The sequence below is a fragment of the Diadema setosum genome, chromosome 8 (genome assembly GCF_964275005.1).
Source record: "Diadema setosum chromosome 8, eeDiaSeto1, whole genome shotgun sequence".
Classification (NCBI taxonomy): Eukaryota; Metazoa; Echinodermata; class Echinoidea; order Diadematoida; family Diadematidae; genus Diadema; species Diadema setosum.
In genome coordinates this window covers 23,496,319-23,523,215 of record NC_092692.1, presented here as the reverse complement: position 1 = coordinate 23,523,215, position 26,897 = coordinate 23,496,319, and the positions used below count along the sequence as shown (strand labels likewise).

The following is a 26,897-nucleotide window of genomic DNA, read 5'->3' as shown; positions in this document are numbered from 1 at the left end:
ACTAAAATTTACATGAAATACATTTTTCAACTTTTGCCCCCCCCCATCCAAAAAATGGATCGACGCCGCTGGTCATGATTGGATGTGAGGTAGCTCGTGAAAGTTATGAATCCTTTCATTGAAGAAACGCGTGCTGTCAAGATTTCCCAATTTGCCCACGAGACCTTTCTAAAAGTATTATGTAAAATTATCCCGCCAAACAATTGTTTTAGCGCTTTTATGGCACGTCACATCCACATTTTCCAGAGAATAAATCAATAACGTTAAAAAATAATAGCAATGAATACAAAGTGGAAAAGTGGTGGATGGATACGATGTGACAAAAAGGCTGGCCTCCAAGACTAGCTTACGCGTACATTCGAGACTAACCCCCCCCCCCCCGCCCAGCGCAGCCCTGAATAATGCCCAAATAAATTCAATAAGATGCTAATAAGGATATCCATTTCTTGAATAACGTAGTAGATATTTTCCTGTAGCTATTAATTGTATTCTTCAATTTTCTTTATCTAAGTCAGTAGAGCAATCATCCTAGGGGCATCGTTCCGTTTTAATGATGGGGGGGGGTAGGGGAGGGACTTGGAGTTTGAATATCTGTGCGAGAGAGCGGAGCGGCCTAGCGGGGGAAGGTGTGGGAGGGGGGTATCCCCCTCCCACATGAGGAAGATTTGGCATTTTCAGTCCTGAAATTCAGCGATCTGGTGAACACTTTTGGTGAAATTTGGATTTTTTTTTCCATTAAAAAACAAGTAAGAAAAAGAAATATTCATAGATAATTGAATGACTACATCGTGGTATTTCAGCTCTTGCTCCGCCTGTGCGACATCACTGTGAAGGCCTACTAAATAGTAGGGCCTTTCACCGGCGTAGCCAGGATTTGATCTTAGGGGGAGCGGTTAGATGCGAGGGAGCGATGCGAGCGAGGGGGGAGGGTGTGTGAGGGGGGTTTCCCCCTCCCACAGTGCGAACTTTTTCCATATTGATGTTGTAAATGGTGCAATTTGATGCATTTTTTTTTGCGTGTTTTATCGACTTGAAACAGTCCAACATGTTTAAGGTAGCAGTACATTTTATGTAGATCATTATTGAACAATTTTGCCTATAAAATGGTATTATTTAGAGAAACTTCTTGTCTTAATTCTTACACTGAAGATCATGAACGCAATCATGAATTTTGACATTGTAAAGTCCCAAAACGGCCGTTTGTAGCTATATATTTTTTTCGCTTAGGAAATTAAGGGGGCGCACCGGGCGCATTTGCTGGCAATTACTGGCAGCAACATCAGGAGTATAACGATTTAATGCGAGCGAGCGAAGCGAGCGAGCTTGAAAATTTTGAAATTTTACAGTCCAAAAACTGCCATTTGTAGCTATATTTTTTTTTCGCTTTGAAAATTAAGGGGGGGGGGGGGCCCACCGGGCGCAACTGCTGGCAATTACCCGTCAGCAACATCAGGAGAATGGCATGACGATTAAATGCCAGCGAGAGAACAAGCGAGCTTTAAAATTTTGACATTGTACAGTCCAAAAACGGCAGTTTGTAGCTATATTTTTTCGCTTAGGAAATTAAGGGATGGGGGCGCACCGGGCGCAACTGCTGGCAATTACTGGCAGCAACATCAGGAGAATGACATAACGATTAAATGCGAGCGAGCTTGAAAATGTTGACATTTCACAGTCCAAAAACTGCCGTTTGTAGCTATGTTTTTTCGCTTTGAAAAATAAAGGGGGGGGGGGGGCGCACCGGGCGCAACTGCTGGCAATTACCCGGCAGCAACATCAGGAGAATGGCATGACGATTAAATGCGAGCGAGCGAAGCGAGCGAGCTTGAAAATTTTGACATTTTACAGTCCAAAAACTGCCGTTTGTATAGCTGTACTTTTTTCGCTTTGGAAATTAAGGGATGGGGGCGCACCGGACGCAACTGCTGGCAATTACTGGCAGCAACAAATATCTTGTAAACACATTTATGATGTAATCTGGTGAAATTTCAATCCCACAAGTGTATACTATTTTTCTTTTAGGGGGGGGGGAACCCTCCGTTAATTGAAAATATCTTTTTTTTTTTTGTTACAATATCATCTAATTTTTTTTTTCTTTTGCCTCATCTGAGGATTTTTTCAGGATTCCATTCAAAATACACAATCAAAATAATATCTTCGCAACGATGTCACATAAAAGTGATGCAAGCACAATCGTGCATTAGAGGTTCAACAATTCGCTTGGTAACAACTGTTCATTTCTCCATAGTGTTCTTCTGTGTTTCATATAACATTGTATTTCTATTCTCGTTTTAATTTCTCTCATAAACACATACTTTAAAGAACAACTTCTTTTATCATTACTGGTTTCATTCCGTTTCAAAATAAGCTTATAAATACTCCAAAATGCTATTGTCAAAAACAAACTATACTGACTCTTACACTGTATTTTCAGTAAATGTGAAACATTGATATTTGTTACTGTTACATGGTATACATCTTGTAACAAACTCCTTACGTATGAAAGAAAATTTTCATTAAGTTTGCATTCAATGAAAGCATGAACAATATCTTCTTTTACGTTGCAGTTCGGGCACAAATCATCATGACTTAAACCCCATTTGAATAGATTACTTCTCACTGGCAATAAATTATACAATTTCAAATTAAATTCTCGTAATTTGTTTTCTTTTATATATTCTAAATTATATCTGAATACACTGGCCCAATCAGCTTGGAAATGAAACTTGTTCTCCCAATATAAGGAACATGTATTGGTTAACAAGTTTTTTGAAGGTATCAAATTATACAATGCCTTGCTGCTTAGATCCATAATGAAAACTACTTTTTTCGAAACACATACACTTGGTATACACAATACTGTTTCTTTTCTGATATAACTATCAAACATTTCCTTACGTATCATCTTATACCATACTAATGGTATTGCTTTTTGTAATGTTGCATAATCAAAAAATGCAGTACATTTTCTTCTCTTAAAATTAATTTCTGACATAATGTATTCAAAAGACCGGAAACCATTTATTGTTACTAAATCTCCAAAATAGAGTATGCCACTTTCATACCAATCTTTATAAAACAGCGAATGCTTGTCAAACAATATAAGTTTATTATACCAAACAATCTGATTTAAAACATCAGTTGACCCACTGTTTACGCTGTTGATATCTTTCACTGTAGTACAATATCGTATTTGTTCCCATGCCTGTAAAATTTCTTTATAAAACTTTGGAACTTTCTTATCAATTTCATTAATATTACTCGTGTTGTAATTACAATTCAGCAGCAAAATAATACCCCCTAGCAAATCAAACCAATAAGAGCACACTATTTTCCATATATCTCTTGAGTCATTGAGAAAACGACCCAGCCATTTCAACCGAAAACTTAGCAATTGTTTTTGTATATCCATCATCTTTATTCCACCTTTGCTGAAATCTTCTGTAATAATACTTCGCTTTATTTTTTCATTTTTTCTTTTTCATATAAACTTAAACACCATATTTCCCAAAATTTTCAAAAATTTAAACGGTATTGAATCTACCATTATCAGATGAATAACTTGACTAAGGGCTAAGCTTTTTAAAACAATAACTCGTCCAAAGATGGTTAAACTTCTCTTTGTCCAACTGTCAAGGATTTTTTGCAACTTGAATAATTTTTGCTCCCAATCTAACTCCAAAGCTGCATCATTATTGGGGTGAATATAATGTCCCAAATATCTAACTGGTTTACTCGACCACTTCAAATAAAACTTATCTAAATTCCAACGTTCACTCTGTTTACCCAACCAAATCATAAATGTTTTATCTTTATTAATCTTTGGACCTGCTACATTGAAAATATCTTAATATCTCCTACCACCCAAAGAACATTTGCATTTCTTTAAACTGAAGTAACAGACCTGGTGCACACTTTAGATGAAACATTTTGAAATCTTGTCAATCTAAAGTGTATTAAGTAGAAATGATTGAACGGGGAGGGTATGGGAGGGGGAAGGCCTATCCCCCTCTTTCTACGCGAGGGAGATTTTGTATTTTCAGAATTGAAATTCAGCCATCTTTGAGACAGTCTTCTATCATCTCGGGAGTTACGAGGAGGAGCAAAATGATCTGTTTGTCCCCAATACTTTTATGGGGGAACCATCCCCCTCCCCCTCCATCGACGCCTCTGCATATGAGGGAGCGTTTGTAAGTGAAAGATCTGCTGCACACTCTTTGATAAATATAAGGAAATAAAACGTCAATCTCAAAAGTGTACAAAGTCTATCGAAAGGGACCCAGTAGCGCAGCTTTTGCATACTAGTGTTTATGATTGCAATTCAGCGATGCGGAGCATAATTGTGGCGGTAGTTGTCCAATTTTCCATAAAGAAAGTTTGAGATTTGTCCTCATCACGGGAATTGCTTGGGGGACAAATGATTTGTCTGCCCCCAACATTTCCGTAGGGACGGGGCAAATGCCCCTTTGCCCCCCCCCCCCCGAGATAGATTCGACGCCCCTGATCATCCCTGGGTATGCCCATAGATGTATCAGAGTCATCATCGTTTCAGGAATGATTCAGGAAATGGAGGGGGTTCAATTATGGCGGTATAGTTTTTGTTATTGTTTGTTCGTTTTCGTACATAATTTGCAGATGGCCCCGAGTTGCTCGCTTCATAGCATGTTTACATGTAAGCCTATCATTGACGTTGTCAACGTCTGGACCATATGTCGATATTATTTTCTTTGCGAGCGAGCGAGCGAAGCGAGCGAGAGCTTGAGAAAATTATGTATACATTATCCTACAAGATATAATACTGTTCAACTCTGTTAACTGTCTGAAGGCGGGCGTACGAACGTCATGCAGTATGCCAAAATTGATACAATCACATTTCTGAAAATGGTTGCATTTCTGAAAATGGTTGTATTTCAAAGGTTTATTCTCTGCCACTGGCTTCTATTATGTTACCCTTATACCTGTATACATAATGTTAATGGACGTCATGTGCCATACACAGCGCGGATTAGCGGCTCTGAAAGTCAGCATCCGCGCTCAGCTTCTAAATACCTTATGTCTCGATACGGAACAATGCGCCACAGAGAGCGATGTGTACAAACTCGCCAATGTGTTGAAAGCGGTGAGATCATCACTCCAGCAGCTTTTTTGTTGTTGTGATAATTATGATTCATCAGCCCCTCCCACTTGAAATAAGAATCCACCATTTACTTCTGACTGCCACTTCTGCCGCATAAGGAATAGCTGTGGAAGAAACAAAAAGTTCTCGATAATAATAATAATGATACAGAAAATGTGACCGGGATAGTGTGTGTGTGTGTGGGTGAGTTGATTTGAGTCTCGCATATTACTTTTATAATAATAAAATATAAATAATAATTGGAACCTTCCAACATCGAGCGTTTTGAACAGCACTGTTCTAAATGATTATTATCACACTTCACAAATGGCTTGTTTCTGGTACTTCCATACTGCACTGTCACTATAACATTGTATTTCCAATACTTAACTTTTTTTTTTCTATGCTGCGGCTACAGATATTATAAAAATACATAAACATCAGTTTAACGCGAGGGTCTATTGAAACAAAGAAAATTAGACGGGTAATGTTAGACTGGCTGAATAGATATTGTCACAGGGGACTTTCCTCTGAATTTGGGGAACGAAGGTCCTCCCTGCGACTGGGATATTTTCTATAGTCAAAGGTTGACTTTCTCTAAATGCAGCAGATTGTTAGCAGACCATTCATTCAATCAACTCCCATTGACTTGTGCAACTCATGTGTCTCGAAATAAGTGGCCAATCACACAATATTCGTACAATATAACAATCAATGTTATTCATTATGCTGGTCTCAAAGTTGTGATGGTTTACAATAATAACATAAATACAAACTTGAGTACAGATATTCAATTCCACTTGATCTTGAGCTTGGTTGCTCTGCTCGTTGGTTTATTCTAGAAGCTCCCGTGCTTGGTTGTTCTAGGTTGTCGACGATGCCCTGCCTGAAGTAGCGGGTCGTCTCCCCTTACTTCTGGTCCTCTCTGGAACCGCAAACTGTGGCTCTCTTTGGAACCCTAGACTTGGTCCTCGCTGGAACCCTAAACGGCGGCTCTCTCCCTGGAACCCTAAACACCCTGTTAATTTAATAACATGATACCTCCCTTATAATTTGTGGTCTTTGGTTATTCCTGATTCTATGCATATAACTTCAACAAAACATATACTTATATATTCCATCATATTAACATTGATTAGCCACACATAATTTCCATAATACTGTTTGACCATGGATCATTCTTTCAATGTTGAATAGGGGTGATTAATCAGCCCATTAAAATCTAAGCGTTGTTCTAATTCTCTATTTCTTTCACAATGCGATTAAAATTCGGTTTGACATACAAACATCACACATACAATGCAATATCGGGAATTACATAAGAACTTACAAGGCATAAACAACTTCAATTAAATGATCGTGTACTTACAACAGTTGTTGGTGTTTACACTCGAATCCTCCTAGATTCTCTGCTGGACGGTCAGGTTGTCCAAGCCGAAATGCAACAATCCCTGAATCACACTGATTCCAAATAACACTCTGCTACTCTCTAACTTCGCAATTCTCGAAGTACCGTAGCCTGGTCTTGAGTGTTCCGCAAATCATGTGGCATCTGAATTTTATGCCCAAACACTGCATATTTATACATTTGGTGGACCATAGGTCTCCATGTAAAATTAATTAAATGAAGTGACTTCCTAGAAAGTTTTCATAGAAGTCCTGCCCCCTTTTCTTATTGGTTGGCGTTTTCTGTCTGTCAAAACTTTCCTGAGTATCTCATTTTGCATTGGTCAAGCCCCTGCTTGACGTCATCACTTCCTGTCCACGGAAACCAAAATTCTTTGAAGTGGTCCTGTTTTGACCTAGCTAGAAACTTGTGTTTGACGTCGTGAATGACGTCCACATACCAGTTAGTATGAGGCATACTACCAGGGATACCCTTTCCTCGTATTTTGACGTCATGTAGGATTTACTCATCCCCAAAACGTTTAATTCCAAATCACTCTCTTTTACTTTGATTGTGCATCGCAACATCTCCTTATATGGTTATTTTGATGCAAGCTTTTGTCTTTAAAGCTGCACTTCTTTTGTAACCATTGCGATAACATCAATTTCTTACATGAGCTACCTAATAAACAGTAGTACAATGAGACAAATTATTACGTGACAAATACAAAATATGTCATATCATGACAGATATGAAACCCATGGCAGAGGTAAGATTGCTGAAAGGAATAAAAATCAAGTGGAAACTTACAAGCTATGATTGACAGAAACTCGTGAAGTGACGTTAATACTCATTGCCAGAATTTGATCGTCAGGACACGATGACACTATAGTACACTGAAATCCTCATCTATTACTTTATATGCATGGAACATGTACACACATCCAAGAATGTGGCATGACATTTGCATTTGCACTATTTCCCAGACAGGGGATGATTTGTGCATGAGATTATATACTCATCCTTCCTAATAATTTTCTGTCTACATATACCATCCCAAATTAATATTACACACCAGTAATTTACTTACTTACAAACTACAACTGTATATATTTCAGCACCCTTGTGATTTGAACAGTTTTCCCTTTCCTAAGACTGCTATACCAGACCACACATCCAAACACCAATATAAACTCTCCAGTAGAACAAATATACAATGGTGGCATCAACATGGAATGATCTCAATTCCGTAGAAAATACATTCTTTGTGCACACTTACTGACCAGTCCGGTGCAATGTTCCTCCCAATTTAAACTTATTATCAATCACAATACCCAAATACTTATAACTATCATAACATCCTAAGCTACACCACCTATTGTTAAATAAGAACACCCCCATAAAAATATACATCACTGATCCTTCCTTTCATCTATACATATTAAAGGTTCTTATTGAAAATGGACCAAAAGAGTTCAAAAACCTACTTGTTCTGCCCCTGGAAGACTGTAGTCTTCTCCCACTCCTCATTTGCACATAATTCTCAGACAGGGGGTGGTTTACGTTTGAGACAATATACTCAACTTTCCTAATGATTCTCTGTCTGCAGATGTCATCCCATCGATATTGCACACCAATAATTTTGCTTGCTTGTTTCAGTACCCTTGTGATTTGAGCAGTTTTCCCTTTCTTAAGACTGCTATACCAGACCACACATCCAAACACCAATATACTCTCCACACCTGAGGGGTAGAACAAATGCAAAATGGTGGTATCAACATTGAATGATCTCAATTTCCTTAGGAAATACATTCTTTTTGCACACTTACTGACCAGTCCGGTGCAGTGTTCCTCCCAATATAACTTGCTGTCAATCACCATACCCAGATACTTATAACTATCAACAACCTGAATATCCACTCCATGAATTACCACTGAAGAAATATTCCGCTTATTTTTCCTGAAATCTATAACCATTTCTTTTGTCTTATTTTCATTCAGTCTGAGACAGTTTTCATCACACCATTCCACAAATGTATCCAATGAGTTCCTATACTCTTCTTCATTATCCCTATTGATAAGACCAACAATGGCTGTGTCGTCAGCATATTTCAAAAAAGAAACAGTGCTGCAACTGGACTGACAATCGTTGGTATACAGTATGAACAGAACTGGGGACAAAACACAACCTTGAGGAGACCCTACCTGAGTTATCATAGCATCGGACATGACACCTGACACAAGAACTGACTAAACTCTATTTCTTACAAAATCACTGATCCACAGTAACAATGTAGGATTGACCCCCAGAAACTTCAACTTTTCAATTAACTTATAAGGCTCCATTGTATTAAATGCAGAGGAGAAGTCAGCAAAAGTAACACGAGCATAATGTCCTAGGCTGTCCACATGTTGTTGGATAAGATGTACCAGTGTCAGTACTGCATCATCTACAGATTTCTTTGATTGATATGCAAACTGCAATTTGTCTATGCATTTTGAAATAGGCTCAATGAGAAGTTTGAGTATTATCCTCTCAAAACATTTTGCAACCACTGATGTTAAGGCTACTGGTCTGAAATCATTGAGTTCCCTTGGTCTTGACTTCTTAGCAACAGGTATTATCGTTGCAGTCTTCCAACATACTGGAACAGTATGGGTAGACATGGATTTTTGGAACAGTCTGGTAAAGGGAACAGCTAACTGTGATGCGCATTCCTTCAGGAGTTTTCCATGAATCTTATCAGGATCCATTGCCTTCCGAGCGTTAACACGTTCAAAGAGCTTCTGAACCCCTCCAGTTGAAATAGTAACCGAACAACCATCAGATTGTAATAGATTGTTATACTGATTATTAACAAGATCCTCACAATCCCTACTTTCAAATCTGCAATAAAATCTGTTCAGATCATTTGCAAATTGATTTGCATTCTCCCCAGGGAACACCACATTCTCCTTGTTTTTTGACGAAAAACCAGTCATCACTTGCATACACTTCCATGCATCACGTGTATTATTTGTTTTAAAACAATTCTGAAGTTTGACTTTATATGCCCTCTTTGCTTTCTTGATTTCTTTCCTCAGATTGCTCCTAAGTTCCCTTTGCCTTTGTAGATCACAATCTATAAATGCCTGATGTCTCTGATGCAGAAGTGACTGCATTTCTGGCGTTAGCCAGGGTTTGTTATTAGGAAATATCTTGACCCGTTCCACAGGGACATGTAATTGTTCACAGAACAACCGTTTATAGTATATGTGATTTCATCTGTATCCCCAGCAGAATAAAAAAACACATCCCAGTCAGTGAGTTCATAACAATCCTGCAGTTTTTGTAATGTTTCATTATCCCACACCTTGACTTCTCTAAACTGAGGTTTCACTGACTTTAATTTCTGGCGATATTTTGGAAGTAAATGAATAACATTGTGGTCTGAGTTACCCAATCCATTTCTGATCACAGATTTATATGAGTTTGGTACAGAACAGTAACATTGGTCAAGAATTTTGTTTCCTCTTGTAGGCTGATCAATACATTTTTCAAAATTAACTAAAACACAATCCAGATTACAGTGATTCATGTCCCCTAGCACAAACTTTGGCGAGTCCGGGGACTGTGTGTCCAGATCCTGTACTGTGTTCTGTATAACCTCTGATGCCAACTCAGCATTTCCATCCGAAGTTGTCGAAGTTGTGTAGAACGATACCCATGCCATCGACGATTGATCCCAGAGAAACACACAGTCTGTATAGGGACCTGTAACTCCCAAGGATACTTTTCTCCCGTTGGTTTTCTAAAAGACATACCCTGGGTTCATTATCCGCTACTGATTTCCATTGTGCTAACTTTGCAGGGGCGGATCCAGGAGTTCCGTAAAGGGGAAACGCCTTCATAACATTAAGGGGGGGGGGGCACGCGCACCCTATTTTTTTTGTGTGTGTTTAAACAAAAAATAAAGAGGGATCCGCCACTGCTTTGATACGTACTTGTGATCATCATAGAAAGCCGTGTGCCACTGACATTGGACATAGCGGATTATCAAAAAGAAAGCCCACGAGACCGACATTATGCAATAAAGGCTCACGAGACCGACAGTACGCAAAAGAGGCTCTCGAGACTGACACTAGGCAAAGAAAGCCCACGAGACCGGCACTAGGCTAAGAAGGCTCACTAGGCCGACATAATGAACAGCGCCATCTACATGCCAATTACAAGTATTGTAATGTAACGGGTGGTGTTACATTTGGAATGTTATCATGAAGCAGAAATGAAGGAGCTCAGGTACAGTTTTGGTACATTTCATCGATGCAAAGTGTTTATTCACAATCGTTCAGAGAAATATCACGATGAAGTTCGATGACAAGTTAAATGACGAGTATGTACATCAGAGTAAAATATAGAAGTATCAAGATGCAGGAGAGAGAGCAATATCAAGTAGAGGTTTACTCTCTGATGTCGAAATCATGATCTCTCTTGGGGCCTTGGAAGGAACACTAAACTTGGAAAATGTTCAATGGGTGATGGGTGAGAATTTTGGTAAGACAACCAATCAAAAAGGGATAACTAAAAAGAGTGACCAAAGGGGTTGTCCTAAGGGGTGATGTTTGACCAATTAAAGGAGGGGGATTCTTTTGTGGAGGAGGAAGTATTATAAGATAAGGGGCAGACAAAGAGTCTGGTAGTTCACAAGGTGTGTGTATATAATCTTTGGGTATTTAAACCAGGGACAAAGAAGGGTTGTTACGAGGGTGATTAATGACTCCTTGATGTAAACATCAAACAAGGGTACTTAACGACAGGAAATTAATAGTAAATAATCTTGGTGTTATATTCTGAGGTGAGTATACAAAAGCAAGGGAATTAAATTGAGTTGTTAATGAACAGGAAGTTATCCCCAAAATATCCTAAATATACATTACATCCCCTTTTGTTAGGAAACAAGGCTGGGGGGGGGGGTCAAAATATTACAAACAAATCAGAACATAGAGAGGTTTCTGGAATTTCCAGAATCTGAATGTTGGAAAACAAAATGATAGATATTATAAATAAAAACAAATGAATGGTAGGTAGTGGAACTCAAATCATTACTGTCCCACTATCACTTTCACACATTCACTCTCACACATTTAAATAACATAATGATGATCTATTTACAATGAGATACAGTGAATAAGGTAACCAAAACTAATGCAATATTCTTCAACATAATTATCCTAAAATGGTCAATTTCTTCAACCATAACAATAACAACTGAGCAATGACTATAATTTATAACTTCAATATGCTCAATTATCAAACAAGGAAAATTAAACCAGCACAAAATATGCATGAATAGGAATTCATGATTAAAAGAGCAAATCAGGAAATATCAGCGAAAATTAATATATCAAATCGTAATCAAGAATTTGAGTCATTCTCGCAGACGCTAATTTCCAAGCACTAATTGAGTATCAGCGGAGAGGTAACGAGTGCGCTCGAGGTATGAGAGCTATCTGTGCGGCCTATTAGGAATTATCACTTCAGTGAAGGATGTACACAGAAGAATATGACTCTCAAACCTCACTCGATAAGAAAGTAAATTTCTCCAAATTGATAACGATAGAAGTAAGCGAAAGAACAGACACTTTCAAGTCTGTTTATTAAAATGAGTTTAAACTCAAATTTCTCCAATCAGTGTCAAAACAATTAATTTGATACGATAATATAACATGTAATTACACAGCCTTGAAAAAGGATTCCAAAGCTTATATTCTCATTATTTTGGCAATGAGATTAATAATGTGAAAGTTACGTATATTACTGCAGCAACAAATACAACAAATCATAAAATGACAAAGAAATATATCATATACAGCTTTAGACTTATAAAGCTTATCAAGAAAATTATGTGTATAATCGTTTCATATATTTCTTTGGTGTTCCTGTGACAGGAATGATGCTATCAATCAGAATTTGTCTTATCAAGTTACTTGTGTCTGTATACAGTCCTATGTTCCACCAAAATCTAACCTCTTTGGGGTTATTACCATCAGTCGGAGTCCTAATGAATGAAGTCAGTACTTGTAATTGCCCGTTCTTAAATCGTCCTCGGTGTAGGGTCATGTCATTGTCAGAAGGCGCAGTTGTTAGAAGGTCAAATTGTCGTTCAAGGTCAGTTTGTCGTAGGGGGGTTGGGGCGGCTATTCCGTTGTTAGGGGTGATGGATGTCACATAGTCAGATGTTTGGATTGGGTCTGTCGTCTGAAAGCACATGATGTGATCAGCAGTGCATTCAGGAGGGGTGTGGTCATGCTCATCAATAAAATTTACTGATGGTTTGTCAGAGGTTTCACCGTCTCCAGGGGTCACTGTCTTTCCAAGTGCCTCTTTCAGTCGCTGGAGGTGGGTGATGGGTTTCCTCTCATCCGATGCTTTCATGAAACAGGGTTTCAACCTGTTGTAGTTAAAGATATCTCGCAGAATTTCACCTTTGAGAGTGGAGAGAATGAAGTGGGTTCTATCGAGCACTTCATGCACAACTAAAGGTCCGACCCAAGCAGCTGCAATCTTTCTCGAGTTTGCAGTGAGGGAGGAAGAAGTTGGCTTGTACAAATAGACTAGCTGTCCTACTGAATAGATAGGAGTTTGCCGTAGTTTATTTGTAATGGCGACATTCTGCTTGTCTTGAGTTCTCCTTTGAAGCGAAAGCATCGTGTGAGAGATCTGGTCAAATTTCCGTTTGAGATGGGAAACATATTCGTCATAAGTCTGGGTCAGACCAGACATTGGGTTGAAGGTCAAGTTAGTCATGGTTGGGGGGTCTCGTCCAAATACAAGTTGGTAAGGGCAGTGGTCACCTAGATGAGGGGAAGAGAATGAGTTGTATGCATAGCAAGTAGTGGGAATAAACCGAACCCAATCTGTTCCAAATTGGTTTAAGTTCACCTTGAGGAAGTCAGAGAGTGTTCGAATGTGGCGTTCAACTTGTAAGCTGCCGTGGTTTGAAACACTAATCACTTTCCTATCAATGTTCAGGGCGGTACACATTGTAGTCAGCAGTTTGCCTGTGAGAGCGGCTGCTGCGTCAGTCACAAGGCAGGAAGGGGGTCCGAAAATGCAGATAACCTTTTGTATCAATGCCTCACAAATTGTTTCGGCATCGAGAGTGCGAAGTGGGGCACAAATAACAAAGCGGGTTATCTCGTCACAAATGACCATCAAATGTCTAAAACCAGTTGCCGAGGTAGGCATGGTCTTAAAGTCAAGGCTTATTCTGTCAAAGGGTCGATAGGAGTCAGGTACACGAGTGTGAAATGGGCGTAACTTGTCTGGTTTGCCACGGAACTGTTGGCATCTCAGTCAAGCTTTGACATAGTTTTGTACCCTGTCAAACATCTGTGGCATATAGTAATTACGTCGTATTGTCAAGTAAGTGCGCATTGTTCCTTGGTGGTTGCTAAGTAGGTTGTCATGGTATTGTGAAATGATAACATCAGTCAGTGATTCTGGTACAGCAAGTTGTAGTTTAAAGTCGTCAGTCTTGTCAAAGAAAAGGCGGAATAATACACCATCACATAGGATGTATTGCTCAGCTTTCAGCTGAATTGTTTTCGCTGCCTTTTTGTCACTAGGTAATATGTCATGGGCTAGAAAGTCATAAATCGGCTTGAAAAATGGAGATGTCTCTTGTTCTGTCTTAAGTCTTCGTATGTCAATGGGCAGGTTGTAGTCACGGATGATTTTTCTCTTTATCAAGTCTAGTACTTTGTCTATGTCATGTTGTTTGGGTATATGTGGAGCAACAATCTGCTCAACATTTGAGATCAGTGGCTTAGGGGCTGTAAACAAGTCTGGGGGCACATCCCTGTATGTTTGTGTACACGGTGACTCATTTTGTTTGTCCACCAGTCTAGGTTCTGTTTCCTTCGGAGCTTTAGGTGTTGGTTTCTGTGTGTTGGGTCTGTTATGGTCATGTGGGGCAAAGTGTGTCGTAGTTGGGGGCAGGTCAGGGGGTGTGTCTAATGCTGATCTCTGATTGGCCGGTTCATGCGAATGTGGGGTATTCTTATTGGGTGCAGGTGTGATGATTGGTTCAGGGGGTGGGGCAGTGTCAGTATCAATATTGTTGTGGTTGTTAGTTTTGGGTCTGTCAGGATAAAGACTGGGAACAGAAATACCCATCTTTTTAGCAAAGGCGCGTGTCACTGGACGCTCTGCAGGTTGTATGGGATTAAGATGATCTAGGTCATGATTATCAACTAAACTAAATGAAATGGGCACTACATGATCTATTTCGGCATGTTTGTCGCTTGGTATGCGAGACAGAAAATCTGCTAGGACAAGTTCGGTACCCTTCTTGTATGCAATCTTAAAGGAGTACTCTGATAATTTCAAGATTAGTTTCTGAAGGCGGGTGGTGGATGGTTCATCTTTGGACTTTAATATCTGAACAATTGAGCTGTGATCAACAAATGCATTGAATTCACAACCACGCAACAAGTGTTTGAAAGCAGTTATGTTTATCAAAAGGCCAAACAATTCTAGTTCTGTTACACTATACCTCTGGCAAGCGTCAGGGAGAACTTTAGAGTAATAGCCTATAACTCTTTCATGTCCGTTGATGATTTGAGTCAAGTAAGATCCAGTCGCAGTCCGTGATGTGTCACTGTAAAGTGTGAATCGTCCGGTATTCGTAGGCATGTGTAGTATAGGGGGTTTGGTCATGAGGTCTTTGATTCTGTTAAAGGCGCGTTCATGTTCGTCAGTCCATTTGAATTTCTTACTCTTTCGGGTAAGCTGGTGTAGTGGCTTCAAAATAGACTGTATTTTGGGGAAGAATCCTGCAACATAATTGACAGCACCAATTAACCGTCTAACTTGTCTGGGTGTCTTGGGTCGAGTCATGTTGTGTATAGAGGCGCATCTATTGTTCAGTGGTCGAAAACAAGCCTCACCGTCCGAGTTAATAGTTATCCTATGTCCCATGTAGTCTACGTCATTGGTGAAGAGTTTACATTTCTTAGGAGAGATTTTAAGTCCATTGTCAGAGAGGGCCTGTAATACCTTGGTCAGGTGGAGTTTGTGGGATGTCTTGTCAGGGCTAAATAGGATTATGTCATCATGGTGAGCAATGCAGAAATTGCGGGAGTTGGGAATGGTGCCTAGAATGTTGTCGATTTTTGCTTGGAATAGTCCGGGTGAAATGTTAAGTCCTTGGGCAAGTCGTTTATAGTAATAGTGCTTTCCTCCATGATAGGAGGCAATGCCGGTATACTGTTGTGCTTGTTTAGAGAGGGGAATGCAGTGAAAGGCAGATTTGAGGTCGATGACACTCATTACTTTAGTCTTCTTAGCATGTCCGATGCGTTTAAGGGTTTCAGTCAGTAGGGGAAAGGGATGGTTGATACGTCTAATTCTAGAGTTCAGGTAACGAAAGTCGGTCACTACTCGTTTTTCAGTCTTGTCTTTCTTGGCAATGAGTAACACAGGCGAGGTGTATGCCTGATGTCCAACGTCAAGTATACCAAGTTTCACGAGTTTGGTCAGTTCCTTTTCGATTTGTCGTTTGTCAGGTTCAGTAGCAAAGTATGGTCGAATGAAAAATGGTTCGTCATTGGTCAAGTGTATGTCTACTTCAAAGTTTGGGCAACTAGATAGCTCACCATAGAGGGAGAATGCGGGTCTGTTGTCTTTAAGGATCTGTATCAACTCATTCTTTTCAGAGGGAGAAAGCACACTATCCTTTAAGTCAATATGGGCTCTAATGATTTGGTCTTCAGTCATGTTAGCAATGGGGTCATTGGGATCAAGGTGGGGGTATTTGTCAAGGTTTGCTTGTCTAGTCTGGTTGTCAAGGTTACTGCCTGTGGTGTCAAGCTGAGTGGAGTAAAGTGCATGTGTGTTGTCAGTCAAGGTCATAGTTATGTTATCTACTGGGAGGGGCTCAGTCACACGTACGGGGTTAGTAGTGTCGAGAAAGGCAATCGCCCTACCCTTAGAGAAATGTAGAGGTCTGTCAGTAGTATTAGTCACAATGATTTGAGTCGCACCTTTTGTTAGTTTCACCACCATTGTTGATGGGCAGTGCCTACTGAGGTAGTCATTGGAAGTCAGTATGACGTCAGAGTTACGTAAGTGAGCAGGTGTATGTCCCTGTAGTGTCATGAGTCTGGACCCAAATGGTTCGATTTTCACCTTTGATGTAGGGGAAAATGGTATCCTGCGCCGTTTGATTTTGAACCTATGGTCCCTGAAAGTCAAAGTCCCGTCTACGTCCGAAAGTGTGTTATTGCCTTATATCAAATCAACACCAACAAGGTTTTCAACGACTAAAGCAGAAATTTCGAATTTGTAACCTTGAATTGTGACTCTGAATTTAATCGCGGTTTGCGCTTCAAGGAACTGCCCGTTCCCTAATTTAAATCGAGTAGGAGTCACGCTCTGCCTCTTTAGGTTGGAAAGGTGTTGAGTTGATTTAACATAGCGGTCAGAAATCAATGTCTTGGTAGCACCACTGTCAAAAAGAATGAAAATGTGCTTACCACTGTCAATTCGTCCCTTAACAAAGTTATTACTAGTCAGTTGCAGGTCTACGTCCTCTGTCCCTAAGTATGTCGATTTGAGCTTTTGTCCGTCCCTAGGCCTGGGGTGTTCATTTTGGGAGGTGGAATAGAGAGCGCTTCTATTTTCCTCCCTTAATGAAAACCCTGGGGATGTGTGTCGAAGTACTGTCCTGTGTATTGTAGATGTTGTTGTTGTTGTTGTTGTTGTTGTCGATGATGATGTCGGTTATAGTCATTGTATTGTTGTCTGTGGGGTGGGGGTGGTCCGTAATATTGGGGTCGTCTGTCGCGTTCAATGTCTCTCAACCTATGCCGACAATCCCTCCAAAAATGGCCAGGAATGTGACAATAGTCACACTTGCCAGTGAATCGAGGTCGAGACCGTTGGTCGCGTCCTCGGCTTTGTGACCGATAACGATCACGAGAAGGAGAGCGCCGTCCAGGATGTCTGTCTCTACTATCATGTCGTCTGTCTCTACCTACACTACGTCTGTAGTCAGAATGATGTCGGTCCCTACTTAAACTACGTTCATGTCTGTTGTGGTCATCCCTATGTCGAGTCCTACTAGCGCTGCGGCTGGTACTGCGGTCAGAGTCATTGTGTTGGGAATGTCGATTTCGTCTTCGTCCTCGGGAGTCTTTCTGTTCGGTTTTAAATCTAAGGGAGGAAATTTCCTCACTTAGGAGGTCGACATCGTCTTGGGTTGCGAATATCACCTCTTTTGTCGGGGTAGTGTCAGTCCTAAGATCTATGAAAAGCTGCGCTTTCGCGGCTATCTCGTCAGGGGTGGTCGTTGATGTCGGCGATGCCATAAGAATGGCGGCGCGACAGTCGGGGGTCAGTGCAGCAAGTAAACGGTCCTTTATTTGCTTCTCCCCATAGTCTATGTAGGAGGCAGTCTGTCTGAGTCGTTGGAGAAAAGTTTCGACACTCTCTCCATTAGTCATAGTCATGGTGTTAAAGTCAGTAACCCTAGCAAAAGTCGATTTGGCGGGGCTAAATCGCCTAGTGAAAGCCGTCTTTAGGTCGTCATAAGTAGTGAAAGTCAATTTGTCTATCCAGAGTCTGGCCTGTCCCTCTAAAGTCCGCTTGAAAGTCTTAAGTATAGTCGTCAAGTTGCCAGCATTGTCCGAGTCAATGTCATGGGCGTCTAAATAGTCTTCAAAGGTCAAAATATGGGCAGTACAGTCATTGTAATCTAGTCGGCTGCCAGAAAATTTAGTCGGTAAAAAGTCGGTCTGTCGGAGGGTCCTACTGGTGGTCATGGTGGTATTGGTACTGTGATTGGTCATGGTGTAATATTGAGTAGCACAAAGCCTATCTAATCAAATATCAAAGTCAAAGATCAGTAATAACAGTCAAACAAATGCGAGTATGAAAAATTCATAAGGAAACACATGAGGATTAAATACAAATAACCAGTCAAAATAAAATAATGCAAACTCAGTAAGCACTAATCAAAATCAACATACTCTCAAATATCTCTCACACTGGGACAGTAATAACAATCAAAGTTCCACTTACCCAATGTGAAAGGGTTCAACCAAGTCTCCAATTCCCGAAATGATTGCATAATATAGTATTCCAAAAACAAGAAAATAATCACAATAAGCAATCAAAGATCAGTCCTCCAAGTTAAGAGTCAATTATCCTTGAAAATGTTATTAGTGTTTACACTGTAAGTGTCTAGTCCTGAATCCGTCTGGTAGTCCTATCGTTGTCGAAATGTGTCAGTCATTATTCAGCAAAGCGTCCATTTTTGAAGAATTTTCCATGGAGCTGCATCCGCGTCAACACCAGTCATGGGTCCTCTTCGTACGTCCCTCAGGTCGTGGTCGTCGTAGTCCTCGTTGCGTCGTCATCCAAGTCAGGCACGATGTCGCCATCCAGGTCACGGTCATCATCATCGTTAATAGGTGGAGGTTTAAGTCGTCGGTCATCAATCAGTCGTCATTTGCAAAGGCCATGTCACCACAAAGTTCGTTGTCTAAATAATTGTTGAAGTCCATCGCCTGATTCGTTAGCACTGCAGTTTCGAAGTCGACGAAAAATCTGTTATAGTCACATTTCAACAATTTTCAGGTCGCATGCTCCCACGGTCCTATTAATGCTCGGCCTGCATGGTCTGGTGAAAGTCTCCTTCCAAAAGCCTTGTCGAGTTGTAATGATGAGGTATTCCGATATAGGATCGATATAAGGTTCTCCACCATGTAATGTAACGGGTGGTGTTACATTTGGAATGTTATTACGAAGCAGAAATGAAGGAGCTCAGGTACAGTTTTGGTACATTTCATCGATGCAAAGTGTTTATTCACAATCGTTCAGAGAAATATCACGATGAAGTTCGATGACAAGTTAAATGACGAGTATGTACATCAGAGTAAAATATAGAAGTATCAAGATGCAGGAGAGAGAGCAATATCAAGTAGAGGTTGACTCTCTGATGTCGAAATCATGATCTCTCTTGGGGCCTTGGAAGGAACACTAAACTTGGAAAATGTTCAATGGGTGATGGGTGAGAATTTTGGTAAGACAACCAATCAAAAAGGGATAACTAAAAAGAGTGACCAAAGGGGTTGTCCTAAGGGGTGATGTTTGACCAATTAAAGGAGGGGGATTCTTTTGTGGAGGAGGAAGTATTATAAGATAAGGGGCAGACAAAGAGTCTGGTAGTTCACAAGGTGTGTGTATATAATCTTTGGGTATATAAACCAGGGACAAAGAAGGGTTGTTACGAGGGTGATTAATGACTCCTTGATGTAAACATCAAACAAGGGTACTTAGCGACAGGAAATCAATAGTAAATAATCTTGGTGTTATATTCTGAGGTGAGTATACAAAAGCAAGGGAATTAAATTGAGTTGTTAATGAACAGGAAGTTATCCCCAAAATATCCTAAATATACATTACAGTATGTACCTGCATAGGGTGTTTCATGAAGGGGAAAATTAACATACTGGTGGGTGCAATTTCATTACGCCATCGAGCAAAAGATTGTAAAGGCCCTGTCACACCTTTCCGGGAAAGCCTTGCGTGCGACCTGCGAAGAACAATTTTTGCTACCAGGAGGTCCCCGCAGATGACCCGCACATGACGGTACCTAGCACGTATCTCACCCGTAGTTACCCGGAGTTGCGCACGCAAGTCCTCTCTACCCGCTGCCAAGTTTTGGCCCTGTCACACATTTAAGGGCAAGATACGCGGGCTTCGTGCGTGTGGGGATTTTCAAGCACGCAGAACAATTTTTGCAGGAGGACAAGGATTTGGGCGAGTTTCAAATGCGTATTACCTGCTGGACCCGTGCTACTTACGTTCTACCGGCGTTTCCGGCGCAAAAGCATAGAGGGCAACTTACGTACTTCAAGCAGGTCAACTGCCTGTGACTTGCGGCAGCTACGGGCCTCCTGCTAGTGTTCTGTGCAGGACCTCTGCTGGCAATCTCCGCGACTCACCAAGAAAAGTTTTTTGTCATGCTTAAAACTTGGCTGCGGGTAAATCGGACTTGCGTGCGCATCTCCATGCAACCACGGACGAGATACGCGCTTTGTACTGTCAGGTGCGTTCCAACTGCTTGGAGGTCCGGGAAGCAAAAAAAAAAAAAAAATCCCCCGCAAATCAACCCGCAATGCTTTCCCAGACACGGTGTGAGAAGGCCTTGAGCATGCTCAAAACTCGTTCCGGGTGAGTCGCGGGGGTTTGCCAGCAGATGTACACGTAGAACACCGGTAGGAGGCCCTTAGCGGCAGTACCTCGCAGGCAACTCATACGAGGGTACTTCGCAGCCCCCGTAGGTCGCTCGTAACTGAAAACGGATCGGTTTCGAAGCCGTCACGCAGGTCACAAGGAATGCACGCAAGTAGCAGGTAAGTAGCACGCGTCTAGCAAGTAAGACGCAAGTACGGAACTCGCCAACATCCTTGTCCGCCCGCAGAAAATTTCCTGTGTGCTGGAAAATCCCTACTCGCAACAAGCCGGAAAAGCTTACCGGAAAGGTGCGACAGTGCCTTTACTAATTGAACAGCACCATTTACTAATCAATGACATTAAATACATGTACGTATTTTTTCTATACACGTGTGGCTTTTAGGGGGTATTCTGCCTAGTTTTGTCACGCTAGATGGAGAGACATTGTTAACAATTATCTTTTTAAGATAAACTTGTACTCTTTGTGGGACCCCCCAAAATGAATAAATGAAAGAGGACAAGGGCGGTGTATGGTTTAATTTTAGATCTTTGATAATGTCATCGTGCTATGTTTGATAGGCTTTTCCAATTTCTTGCTAGAAGATGGAAAAGATGTAAGTTTTTTCCCCTTTTTTCTCGCTTAAGTAGGCCTCGTTAGATATCCTACCCGTCTGCTAAGACGTTTTAGAATTCAATTTGTAATTTTCTCTGTAACTAAAATGTATAACATTCAATGGATAAAAACGTTTTATATCGCACCCACTCGCCTCGATTTGTGGCTTGTGTTTGTAAAATTATTCTCCTCAAAACGATACATTTTTCATGAAATAGAACAGCTGTTTTCACGGATTATCTTCTTTTTTTTCCCCCGAATCTTTAAAGGGGAAGTCCAGCCCAAATTTAAGTTAGTCTGATAAAAAAGAATAAAATCTTACAAGTTCAACGGTATAAATGTGACTGAAATCGAATGAAAAATAAAGAAGTGATGACATTTTGATGTTTTGCTAATTTCTGCACAACAATTTTTGTACAGGATATGAAAATGATTGAGCTGGCCATATCATAACCTCACAATATTTTCCATTGATCTCGTACAAACAAATGATGAAAATTAAATGTTTCTGTCATTGAAGTTTGAGACATGATATTATTCCTGGTTGAATAACTTCAGAATAGTGATCCGATAGATATACGAGGATTTGAGCCTCCGGCACAATTGCGTTTGAACGAAACACTGAAAATTTCAAAATTTCATGTACCTTAAGTAACTATATGGCAAGTTGTGAGGGAATGACATGCTCACTTTGCCATTTGCATATTCATATTGACCGTTCAAGCATTGTTTCCCGAAAAAACTTGCGAAAATTCAAGATGTTATAACTTCCTTATTTTTCATCCGATTTTGATCAAAATTATACAGTTGAACTCATAATATTTTACACTTTCTTATGAGACTAACTTATATGTGGGCTGGATTTCCTCTTTAACACTTCAATTCAATTCTATTCTTATTTCATTTTTCGACAAGAACATAAAGACTTCACTTTTTTGGTAACAGAAAATAAGATGCGTAAAACTATGTAGGATTGATAGAATGTACAATGATTGTAGAACCTTACTATAATTTTACGTTGTCATAAAACTCAAGTGATTAGAAGTAAATAAACAATATGTTAAATTCGAAAGAATAACACTAAATCAACACTTCGCAGATGACTACGCCACATCTAAATCATGTAAGGCAGGTGTGTACTGCAAAATTGACCATTTTGTGAAATATTCCCTTGTAAACTTCATTTCACAGCGGGGCACTTTTCTTGTTGGCTGATCTAAATGTCCATATCATTTTAATCATTTTCTCTAAGTAAGTGTATACGTGTTTTTTGGAAAGGGAAGCGAGGATGTTTTGACAGTTTTAAAATTAATGTGAAAAGATCTGATGTACACTTTTACTGACTTGAGTTTTGTTTATGTCTTCACAAACACACACACACACACACACACACAATCATTATTACAGATCTTTAACATTTCAGGGGGTAAGGGAGGGCAACTGACGGGGTAACACCATAGCCACTCTCTTTTTCCATCTCTCATATCTTCCTTATGCCATTATCTGAACACCCAATACAATTACTTGGCCTATGGGTGGCGTTGTTCATCCTGTCGGTCTCGTGGGTCTGAGATCTTTGCCTAGTGTCGGTCTCGTGGGCCTCTTTTGCGTAGTATCGGTCTCGTGAGTCTCTTTTTCGTAGTATCGGTCTCGTGACATTTGTTTGCGTAGTGTCGGTCTCTTGAGCCTTTTAAGGACGGCCTCAGTTATGTTTGTGCGCATCCTAGCTGCGCAGGTTGGCAGTGACGTAACAAAGACGGTAGAAGCGCACGCACGAATGATGAGCTGAGCTAGCTGAGCAGCTGCTAGTAGATCGAGCTAGAGTGTGGTACGTACGGATACCCGACATTTCCCCACCGCGGCCGCGCTGGGCGGCCTCGCTCGGCTCGCGTGCCGACTGTACGCGTTACAATCTGTACGTACTACGCAAAGTTCAGCGGTCCGAGCCGCATATACACTAGCCTTTGGACAAGGCCTCGCGCGCTGTTTGCCTCTCAATAGTGTCTGAAAATAGACTAACGCAGTGTGCGTGACAGCAGTGATCGCTGGACCGAGCCGCGTGACGGCCTGTAGAGCCCACTAATGTCAAAATCGACCACTAATGTCAAAACAACCACTAATGTCATAACACGTCGACGACAAATAATGTCATAACCACTAATGTCATAACACGTCGACGACAAATGTCATAACAACCACTAATGTCATAACACGTCGACGACAAATGTCATAATGACCACTAATGTCATAACACGTCGACGACAAATGTCAAAATCGGATTAACCACTAATGTCATAACACGTCGACGACAAATGTCAAAATTTCCATTTTTACTGCAAATGTCATAACACGTCGACGACAAATGTCAAAATTTCCAAATTTTACTGCAAATGTCATAACGCGTCACAGGGGCATATCCAGGAATTCCGTCAAGGGGAGGCGCCTTTACAAAATCAAAGGCTGGCGAGACCCTCCCGCCCCCCCCCCCATTTTCTTATTTACATTTCTGTTGCGTTAACAAAATATAGAGAGAGGGCACCAGAGGGGGATGCGCCCCCTCTCGATCCGCGATTGCGTCAACCGCAAATGTCAAAATTGGGTTAATCACAAATGTCATAACACGTCGACCACAAAATGTCATAACGCGTCACAGGGGCGGATCCAGGAATTCCGTAAAGGGGAGGTGCCTTTACAAACTCAAAGGCCAGCAAAAACCCTCCCCTTTCTTGTTCTTTGTTCTTTCTTTTGTTTTAACAAAAACAGAGACGAGGAGGGCCCGCAGCGCCCCCTCTAGATCCGCCACTGCGTCAACCACAAGTCAATGTCAAAACCCATCATTTGCATTACAGAGACGGATCCAGGAATTCCGTAAAGGGAGGCGCCTTTACAAAGTCAAAGGGTTCCACACCACCTCCCCATTTTTTTCTTTTTATTTATGTTGTTAAAAAATAGAAGGGGGCACCATAAGGGGATGCGTGCTCTCTCCATCTATGATTGCGTTAACCACAAATGTCAAAACTCATTGCTTGCATTACTGGGGCGGATCCAGGAATTCCGTAAAGGGGAGGCGCCTTTACAAAATTAAAGCTGCCGTACCCCCTTCCCATTTTCCCCTTTTTAGTTTTATTGTTTTAACTGAAAGAGAGAGAGAGAGAGAGAGAGAAGGGGGGGGGGGCACCAGAGAGGATGCGCCCCCTTCTCGATCCGCGATTGCGTCAACCACAAACGTTAAAACTCATTGCTTGTAATACAGGGGCGGATCCAGGAATTGCGTAAAGGGGGAGGGGGGCACCTTTACATAATTAAAGCCTGGCGCATCCCCCCATCTTGTTATTATTTATGTTGTTTTTAAGGGAAAAAAAAAAAGAGAGGGGGCACCAGAGGGGGATGCGCCCGACTCGATCCGCGATTACGTCAACCACAAATGTCAAAACTCATTGCTTTGAAGAAAAGCCGCAGTGGCGGATCTAGAGGGGGCGCGGCGGCCCCTCCTCGTCTCTGTTTTTGTTAAACAAAAGAAATAAAAAAGAAAAAGAAAAAGAAAAAGGAGGGGTTTTGCTGGCCTTTGAGTTTGTAAAGGCACTTCCCCTTTACGGAATTCCTGGATCCGCCCCTGTGAGGCGTTTTGACATTTGTGGTCGACGTGTTATGACATTTGTGATTAACCCAATTTTGACATTTGCGGTTGAGTCAATCGGGGATCGAGAGGGGCGCATCCCCCTCTGGTGCCCCCTGTCTATATTTTGTTAACGCAACAGAAATGTAAATAAGAAAATGGGGGGGGGGGGTGTCGCCAGCCTTTGATTTTGTAAAGGCGCCTCCCCTTGACGGAATTCCTGGATATGCCCCTGTGACGCGTTATGACATTTGCAGTAAAATCTGGAGAATTTGACATTTGTCGTCGACGTGTTATGACATTAGTGGTTAATCCGATTTTGACATATGTCGTCGACGTGTTATGACATTTGCAGTAAAAATGGAAATTTTGACATTTGTCGTCGACGTGTTTTGACATTAGTGGTTAATCCGATTTTGACATTTGTCGTCGACGTGTTATGACATTTGTTGTCGACGTGTTATAATATTAGTGGTTGTTATGACATTTGTCGTCGACGTGTTATGACATTAGTGGTTGTTATGACATTTGTCGTCGACGTGTTATGACATTAGTGGTTGTTTTGACATTAGTGGTCGATTTTGACATTAGTGGGCTCTACACGGCCCCTCCGACCGTGTTCGTTGATGTATCGCAATTAGTCTCGATTCAGACACACAGGGGATATAAGCCCAGACCGCATTATACACGGTCATGGTGGCACAACACTGATCGACGGAATCGGGAAGCTTGGAAGTGGAACTGACCTGTTTCCATTTTCAATCCATACATCTGTTTTGTGACATGCAGTTCATTATCTGTTCATCAATATGGTCACGTCGAGTGCTAAGGTACCTAGGGGCTATAGGCTCTAGTGGGGGACTACTAGTCTACTAGACTAGGTGTTAAAAACAACAACAACAACAACAACAACAACAACAACAAAACAAACATCTTGACACACATTTCATCTTTAGGCCTAACACCTAAAATAATCTGAGTATCTCTGTTAGAATCTAAATTAGATCTAAACTTGTCATTACTAATACAAAATAATAATATTGTTTTTTAATTTTTGGTTACAAAATACAAGCAAGGTCACAAAAGCATTACCTAATATGTATTTATCACTTTCACCATTCAGATATTATTTTCTTTATTACCAAATCTGGTGTAACAAAAGGAGAATCAAAGATTTTTTTTTCCGGGGGGGGGGGGGGTACTCAAGGTACATCTCCATAGTTTACAACACGCACTTTACCAACCACTGCGACAACCAACAAATGCAATCTACAATCAACGTCATTATATCAATTGTTTTTCCTTTGGAGGACCGTCAGACTAATGCCAAAACTCCCATTTCCTTATTATTTGTTCTTCTTCCTCCGGTATCACTTTCTGCACATGGTTACAGCAAGTGGGTAAAACAAACAAATAAACAAGCATGTCAATGTGGAGTTTTCCACGCTTGCGTCCACATAATGTCATTGTTGCTCTGTAAGGGAAATAATAACAAAAACGCACACGGACCTTTCTGAATATTTTTTCCACCATATCACTGCAATTCTGACACTTTTTTTTTTTTTAAAACAAATGGGGTTTTAAGTGAACCGCATGAGATTCATGCATCCTATCAGGGTATATCCCTGCATTGGTTCCTGACCAGATTTGGGGGTCTTACAATGATTTCTGTCGCAAGGAGGCTCTGCTAGCACAAAAGCGACCACATGAACCCCCCATTTTTACAGTTGTTCTGCATTAAGTAACCCTCCTTCTACAATTTGATGAAGTTTCGTAAAAATGACATGGATTTTGAATGTACAACATGACATTCATGAACCCCACCTAATTAGGGCACCCACGATAGGTTTATAACCAGATTTTGGAGTCATAGGATGATTTCTATCATATGGGGGTGCTGCCAACATAAAAAACTAGCACATGAACCCCACTTTTTATTGA

The 26,897-nt window shown here is 40.8% G+C and overlaps 2 protein-coding genes across 2 annotated transcripts in view; one reads left to right on the top strand and one right to left on the bottom strand.

Moving 5' to 3' along the window:
- Nucleotides 1–26,897, top strand: part of LOC140232159 (autocrine proliferation repressor protein A-like) — a 190,564-nt gene that overhangs the window by 109,724 nt on the left and 53,943 nt on the right. The window lies entirely within an intron of this gene.
- Nucleotides 17,345–18,335, bottom strand: LOC140231669 (uncharacterized). Its single transcript, XM_072311824.1, has 2 exons — nucleotides 17,609–18,335; nucleotides 17,345–17,442 (listed from the first exon to the last, which is right to left on the bottom strand). The coding sequence occupies exons 1-2, from the start codon at nucleotides 18,333–18,335 to the stop codon at nucleotides 17,345–17,347; spliced, it is 825 nt and encodes a 274-aa protein (XP_072167925.1).

Bases quoted from the DNA above. Each gene is read 5' to 3' on its own strand.
- LOC140231669 (XM_072311824.1), bottom strand. From the start codon at position 18,335: ATGACCAATCACAGTACCAATACCACCATGACCACCAGTAGGACCCTC. The intron at 17,443-17,608 runs GTAGGACTCGAC...TCGGTCACAAAG, and splicing joins CAGTACCAGCCGCAGCGCTA to CCGAGGACGCGACCAACGGT.